This window comes from Lissotriton helveticus, chromosome 11 (assembly GCF_964261635.1).
Source record: "Lissotriton helveticus chromosome 11, aLisHel1.1, whole genome shotgun sequence".
Lineage (NCBI taxonomy): Eukaryota > Metazoa > Chordata > Amphibia > Caudata > Salamandridae > Lissotriton > Lissotriton helveticus.
The window spans coordinates 159,391,957-159,399,694 of record NC_136072.1 but is presented as its reverse complement, the minus strand read 5'-3'; the positions used below and the strand labels follow the sequence as shown (position 1 = coordinate 159,399,694).

Genomic DNA, 7,738 nt, shown 5'->3' with positions numbered 1-7,738 from the left:
AATGTGTGCCCAACAAACCGTTCGCCTCTCTTCCCTCACCCAGTACAACCCTCCTTCTCGAAACCGCGCCCCATCCTGTTTCTCCTGTCGAGACTATTCACGTGCATGAAAACGTTTGCGGAGTTTGTTAAATGAAGATTTCGGGAAGACAGGTGTGTACCTACTTCAAGGAGGCCCCACAGCACCCTTTCTGCGTAGCAGGAGCGCACGTGAGGGGCTCGAGCCCGGGGTGCCAGGTCACTGCGCGAGCTCGATGAACGCAACGCACGAGCCGCGTCGCCTCGGTCTCCAGGGCAACCCAACAAGGGCGGACGCCGCGCACAGATGGAGGACTTCCTGCCGCCGGAGCCACCGCGAGTGGCCGAAGAAGACGGGGCTGCGGGACCAGACAGAAGCGTCAGGTAACCGAGCCAGCGCGGCCGCGCCCCAGGGACCCCACACTCACCGCCGAGACAAAGGTGGACGTTGACAGGCGTAATGTGGCCTAGGGTCTGGGTACAAGAGGCAAGGACAGGGAGCTGAAGAGATCGCAGAAAGGGTGGCAGCTCTGTCGAATTGGCAGAAAGTATATTTAAGAAAAAAAGCAAATAGCGAACAGTGTTACTTGCACATAAAACAGCATTTCACTTCTAATGTATTGATGTAACAACACCAGGGTTGTAGTGGGGCCACAATTCAGCTAAAAAAGAATGCCCACATTCGCAGATCGCAACCTTTCAAAATACATTGCTTAGTTAGGATAGTGGAGCTAAATGACGACTAACATTTGCCTTATTAAAAGTATTTTAAAGCATATAGGGCCAGTACTTAAATAGGAAATGAGCATTGCAATGAAAAAGATATCATTTAGAAGCACAGAATTATCAAAAATACTAGGAACTCACTTTTACTTGTATTTTTTTATTTATGCGTTTGCTGTGGATGTTTTGATTATTGTTCACTGGGGAGCATGATATGGCACAGACCTAAACAACTGCCTTTTACAGTCATTTTTTATAATATTCTTTTTATTTTTTGAGGTACTTAAGAGAGGCCCTCCAATGTTCAGAGACTGGTGAAAGGTGCATCTGTGTTTTTAGGTCTCGCTGGCGTTGCAGGGCGAAGCCCTGCCGCCAACGAGACTTATAGCCGCCTTGCTCCCTGCCAAGGGAGTCAGAGCAGTGAGCGAGCAGCTCCAGGCCTGTGCACGAGCTGACTCAGGTCCGTAAACGCGCGGGAACGTCAACGTGCACGTTCACGCGCGTCACGCTCCTGTCCTCCCGCGTCTCTGCCGAGGCGCGCTCCAGGCCGACTTGCGGTGTGCGTCACAGCGTGTTCCAGCGTTTCTGTGGCCGAAGGTAGGTAAGTGAGGGCCGGGGGGATTTGTTTGCTTGTTTTGTTTTGTTGCTAGCTTGTTTTTTTTCTGCAAACACTTGTTCTCATGATAATTAGTTTAAAAGTGCAAAAAAAGGCTCACTTTTCAATTTACAATTTGGTCACGTTTTATCGTCCAATTTAGACATTCTTATCTCGCTTTTCTGTTTGCCTATCTGAGAAATGCACAAAACCGTGTCTTTTTGTTTTTTCTATTTTTTTTATTCGGCGAGTCTTGGTTGCGGGAGAGGTTCAGGGAGTAGCATGGGACAGCCATGTCCCCACTCCCTGTCCGGAAGGGCTGACCTTTCCAAAGTATGCGGAAAATGCACACGCTGCATAAGCATGGCAGGCCTGCCCTATTCTTCCCTCACGCCTCCAGCTGCGCTCTGTCTATTGTGTAGGGTCCAGCCGGGCTGTTGTCTATTGTGTGCAGCCCAGGCAGCCTGTCGGGGTGGGGCGGGGTCATACTTTTCCTGCGCCGACAGGGAGTTGGTTCATTTTTTTATTCTCCACATATCATGCCCCAAAACCCGACTGATTCTTCATACTTCAAATTGATGACCTTGCATTGCTCACCCCATTGCACGCATTTTATCGCCCTTGAAGATAAAAGGCTAAGTTGGCTCTGTTGGTCTTTCAGCCGGTGGCAACACTCCTGCGTTGATGGCAGATCGCATCCAGGATTTGTGCGAACCGGGGCAAGAAACATTTTTTATTTTTGGGGGGGGGGTCTTTGTTCGGAACAACATTGAATTTTATTACGCATTTTCTGCTAATTCAAGCCCCATGGGCCGAACAACATTTTTGAATTCTACTTTAAAGGCGGAGATAGAGAAAAATACAAAAATTGTAATTGCATTTATATAGCGCTTACTACCCCTGATGGGGTGTCGAAGCGCTTTTTCGGCGAGTAGCTCGCAACTCCGGGACCCATAGAGGATTAGTGTTGAATTAGTATAGTGAAACATGCAAAAAGAAAAAAAAACACGTTTCTTTGCCCATGGGGCCTTTGGATGGTGGGGTCTTGGCTATCTGCTCAATTTGCCCATGCCTTAAAACGTCTTTATCGCCTCGTCTATCACGTGTTAGGTTTAGGCCTGGTTTGGGTGTGTTGTGTTGCATGGTAAACAGTCAACTATTTACATGCAGAAAGAACAGGCAGGTTGGCAATGTGCCTGTCGAATGTTGCATGCTCTGTAGCTCCTCTGTAAAACTTTGCACCAAGTACCAAACTGTCCTTGGGTGAATGCTGCATTTAGTATATTATTTTGACAACATGGCGGGTACGGGCATGCAGCAGCAGTTCTTGTCAGTGTATAAAGCAGAGCACAACAAGGTCTTGCTAGTGACTGTGGCAGACTTTCAGTGAGGGCCGCAACGTCAACATTTCCATAAATCGCCATGCAATAGACTTGGATACAATGGCCGTTCTGAACATATTCTTTGCAGACACTATCCTGCACCAAAAATTGAAAAATACAGTTTTGCAAATCAAAATCTACATTAAAAAATTGAGGTGAAAGCGACTAGTTTCCGTTTTGTACTAAAATAAAATAGGGTGGATAGCTACTCCATTTTTGAAGGTGTTGATCTGAGGCAGGTAGAGGTTAATTTGATTACCCTGGACCTCCAAGGTTTGGTAATTTGGTCAAGCCTGGGATATTCTGGATCCACTGGTAACCTCTAGCACAAATTTTGCAAAATCATCAAAATTTTGTATAATATTTACAGACGCTTTGTTTCTTCCTGCGTTTAAAAGCTTTACTTCAGAATGCTGCAGATTTGATTGAATGTACAGCGCTCTTTAACAAGGCACACCATCTTGGGCGCAGCATTTAAATTTAAGATGGGCTTCGGCACATTGCCACAGACAGGTTTGCATTTTTTTAAGCTTAGGACCTGCATACCTCTTTCATACAACATATAAAGAATGGACTTTAGTTCAGCCCCTTGTTCAAGATTGACTGCCTTTCTTTTCTATCTCAGTTCCCTGCTCTTTATTCCATGACTTTCATCACTATGCTTACGTTTGTCTCAGCCATAACTTCTTTACCACCATTTGGGTTGGCTGACCTGTATCCTTCCACCTGTGAATAGGTGGACTACTTTTTAGGTCTGTGATAGCAATTGCAGTCTTGCTTGCAAGAGATATTATTTACTATGAAGGGCTTGGAGCCTGCCCATTGCTTCCCATTTTTGGGCTTCATTGTCCCTCTCATGTGCTGACTCGTAATTGGGCAGGGCGTGCCAGCTTCACTACTTCTTCTGTCTGGAGCATGGACCAAGTATTGATTGTTTCATCTAGATTAGGGTCTTTCCGCTGATGGCCTTTTGATTGAGGTACTATTTTTATTATCTTTTACTGTTTTCCTTCCTGCTTCTTCCCACCGATTTCCCCTCACCCCCCATTTTCCATGTTGCTTCTTCCCTCTCACACCCAGCCTCCGTTGCCTGTGCTGCCCACCACTCTCCATAAGAAAAGCACTGGCTGCGTCCGTAGTGCTTTTTAAAAAAAAAATTTAAACACCCTGCATCATAGCGCTCTATTTTTGTTATTCTTTTTTTTGCTTTTACCCATGCTTTCTCAACAGCATAGCTAAAAGATGGCAGCAAAGCTAGTAGCTCTCATATAGGCGAGAGCTGTTGGGAATGCCAATGCTCCTTTAAATTACTTGCACTCCATGGAAGTGCATTGCTTTCTATGCTTTAGTCAGGATATGGGCGTAAAGCTGCACCCACTTTCTGCCCATCTTTTTAATTGGCTCCTGTCCCTGTCCTTTGTAAATGGTGGCTTTTCATTGGTCAATATACTAATTAGTCCCTCCTTAGTACCGCCTTGTCTCTTCTTGTAACCTCCCATTAGGACACCCCCTGTTACATGTGTTACTCCCTAGGTTTTAATTACAGCCTCAAGGCTCTATTTTCTTAAAAGGCTTCGGGCAAGACACACACTTGCTTCTACGCTAGGCTGGCAGTGGTTACTTCACTCACTAGAACATCTCACATTTATATGAGACCTTCTATAAATTTCCCTTCATTAGCTCCACACAGAGTACAACCTAATCTGAAATTAATGTAATAATTCTTTTGTCACGTTTTAAAGCTACTAATTGTATATATGGACATAGCTATTTGAATGTACTCAAAGTACTGTCTTGCATGCAATGCAATATGGGTAGGTGGATTTACGATTTCTTCTGCAGGGTGCAGTATCATATGTGGCCAAAAGAGGTCCACAATGCTGGTGCCTTGCTCACTAGGGACCTCTAGGAGCAGTTTGCGGTACTGCTCCTAGACCTGCACTGCTGGTGCCATGCTCACTAGGGACCTCTAGGAGCAGCTTGCGGTACTGCACTGAGACATGCAGTGTTGGTGCCTTGCTCAGTAGGGACCTCTAGGAGCAGTTTATGGTACTGTACCGAGACATGCAGTGCTGATGCCTAGCTCACTAGGGATCTCTAGGAGCAACTTGCGGTACTGCACTGAGACATGCAGTGCTGGTACCTTGCTCACTAGGGACCTCTAGGAGCAACTTGCGGTACTGCACTGAGACATGCAGTGTTGGTGCCTTGCTCAGTAGGGACCTCTAGGAGCAGTTTATGGTACTGTACCGAGACATGCAGTGCTGATGCCTAGCTCACTAGGGATCTCTAGGAGAAGCTTGTGGTACTACACCGAGACTTACAATGCAGGTGCCTTGCTCACTAGGGACCTCTAGGAGCAGCTTGTAATACTGCACTGAGACATGCTATGCTGGTTCCTGGCTCACTACGCAAGCATTTGTAATGCAGTAGGTCTCGCATTACTGAAAGAATGAGCTATTGGTGTTGCATTATTATTTGCAATGCCAACACCTCAAACTATCAGTAATGCGAGACCTATTGCATTGCAAATGCTTGTTTGTTTTACTTGTGGCTTTCATCACATGTACGTTCTGAGAAAGGGAATGATGCTAATGTGTAAATGCAAAGAGACTCTTTCCTTACAAGCAGTTTTATATAGCATGAACTAGGCCCTGAGGCATTGGAGTGCTTTACGTGAGCACCAGATAACATTAGAGAGGGCCATATTTATTTTTTAGGTTTGTGAAGATTAAATTATTTGCCCAGAATCACAGAATGCCGAACTGACGCTGGCACTTGAACCTGGTTTCCCAGTTTCAAAGTCAACTAAGGCCACAACATGTCCCTGTTGACTGCAGTAATTGTTATCTGGCAGACAATGGAGAAGAGCAGAGACTGATTTATCTCAGCTGATTGCATGCAGTGGAGGAGGACAAAAAAAACATAGGAGCTCCCTCGCTGACCTTCACAAACCCCCACCACCCGATGATCCACTCCTCTCCCTTGCTGTAGTCCCCTGAAAAGTAAGTGCTAATGGCTTCCCATCAGCAGCTCCTTGCAGACTCTGTCACACCTGGAGGGAGCCAGAGGTAAGGCACACCTCATGCTGTGACAGTCTCAGCGGAGCAGCCCAGTGTCAGTCTGCGTCTGACTTTAGCGCTCTGGCCTGATTTTATGTGCTTGGGGTCAGATTCAGTCTATTTTGGTTAAGGCTGTGACAACAGCCTTTCACGCTGTGCGCCAGGGGTGGGGCCCTTAGTAGAAAATAGGCCCACCAACTGGCCTCAGCCAGAGGCCCATCGGCCGATGCTCGAGCCCGCCTTGTCAATCCGAGGCTGAGCAACACTGGTACCATGATAAAGGGTTGGGAGGGGCACAGCACAAGTCCTGAAACAGAAGTGGAGGTCTAAAGTGAGGCAGTATACAACTGATCTCACTGCTCCTGTTATCTCATGTAGCATATCAGGAAGCGGTATCACTATCCATGACCTTACACTTATGTAACTGGACACCTTACACTGATCCAGACAACCCTTATAGTGATTTTAGTGGTCTTAGACAACCTTAGAAAGCTCTCTATGTGGTAGCTGTGGAGAGCAGCCTTCAGGCTTAGTCCAGAAGGAGTGTATGACGTTACTATGACATACATTACGACGCAGTAGGCTACAACGCGGACGTTACAACGTCCGCGTTGTTACCGCGCATGGCTTTACCTCGCAAGAAGTTTCTACGACTTGCACTAGATGGCGCGCTAGACTTAGGAATAGTATAAACTACTATTCCTACTCCAGTCAGTGCAACAGTAGGGAATGTGTTGGATTTAAAATCCAACACATTCCTTGGTGTAACCTACCCGCGTGGTATTGACAGCATTATAAACTCTGTTTCCTGGTGTAAAGCAACTTGTTTTACCGGTATACAATTTTATAGGCATAGATTAAATGAAAAAGAACCACACAGTGTATTTATAAAAATATGTATTTATTACAAGACGCTCACTAACACTGTTAGTTATCTCCTAGCCGGAGATATATACCAATACACACAATACTTTGCAATAGAAACAGGTAAGTAGCACAGAATACACAGTGGTCACCAGGGGGGCACCCATACCATATACTAAAAGAGTTGTATGTGAACCACGACTCAAGTCAAGACCATACTCAGAGGACGTAGAAGTGCCGGGGACCCAAGGAACCACCCAAGATGAGTATCTAGGAGCCCCCCGGAGGTCGTGTGCTGTGTGAGAACACAACCGCATTCTCCATACAAATCAATGTGTAAGTTGCGGTTGCAATTTTAAAGAAGAAGGACCCTTCCCAGTGGACCCTTAGGAAACCCTGTGGAAGACAGAAGGTTGGAGAGCCACCCCACCCGTGGATACCTTAGAAACCAGGATACCTGCCCCAAGGGAGCCGGGTGCATAGGTGTGAATTGGCGTCGGAAACCGCTGTAGAACCCAGTGGAGGACTTCAGGAAGATGCCGCTGCTGGAGAAGGTGAAAGTGTCCGGTGGAACCCAAAGGTGGATTCAAGTTGAGAAGTACCTGACAGCAGAGGGGACAGAGTTTATGCCATTTGGAAGTGACCAGGAGGCACGGAAGACAAAGGCCCACCAACGTTGGGTGTTGTAAAAGAGTTGATGGTGCCCTTGGAGCTGCAGCTGTGAGGACCAGGCGACGCTGTGGGAAACCAGGAGCCGTTCACGAGCTGTCCCACGCCAGATGTCGAGAGTTGAGGGGTTGGTGTCCGGGGGGAGCCCCAACAAGCCTTGGCAACTGCAACCAGCATGGAAGTAGAAGAAGGTGCAGTGTCGGGACCAGCAAGGTCCAGGAGACTCACCACAAGCAGGGGAGTCAGGGCAGGCCACGAGCAATCAGGGGAGCCCAAAAGAATTCAAAGTGACCCTCAAGAGGACCCACAGGCCGGAGGCACTGTAGTTGCCGAGGACCTCTAACAGCTCACAAAAGATGCAGCTGTGAGAAGTTGGCCTGATGTATGATGTCTCCAATTCTGGGGGCACCTTGTATCAGTCCAAAC

At 47.0% G+C, this 7,738-nt stretch overlaps 1 protein-coding gene across 7 annotated transcripts in view; it reads left to right on the top strand.

Annotated features, from left to right (window-relative positions):
- The first annotated feature begins 297 nt into the window (after window positions 1-297).
- LRRC34 (leucine rich repeat containing 34) overlaps window positions 298-7,738 on the top strand; it is a 431,531-nt gene continuing 424,090 nt past the window's right edge. For all 7 annotated transcript variants that reach the window (XM_078666059.1, XM_078666060.1, XM_078666064.1 and 4 more), the window contains exon 1: window positions 298-401. In XM_078666059.1, the coding sequence (XP_078522185.1) occupies window positions 325-401 (77 nt within the window). In that variant the 5' untranslated portion in view covers window positions 298-324. The remainder of the gene's footprint in view (window positions 402-7,738) is intronic.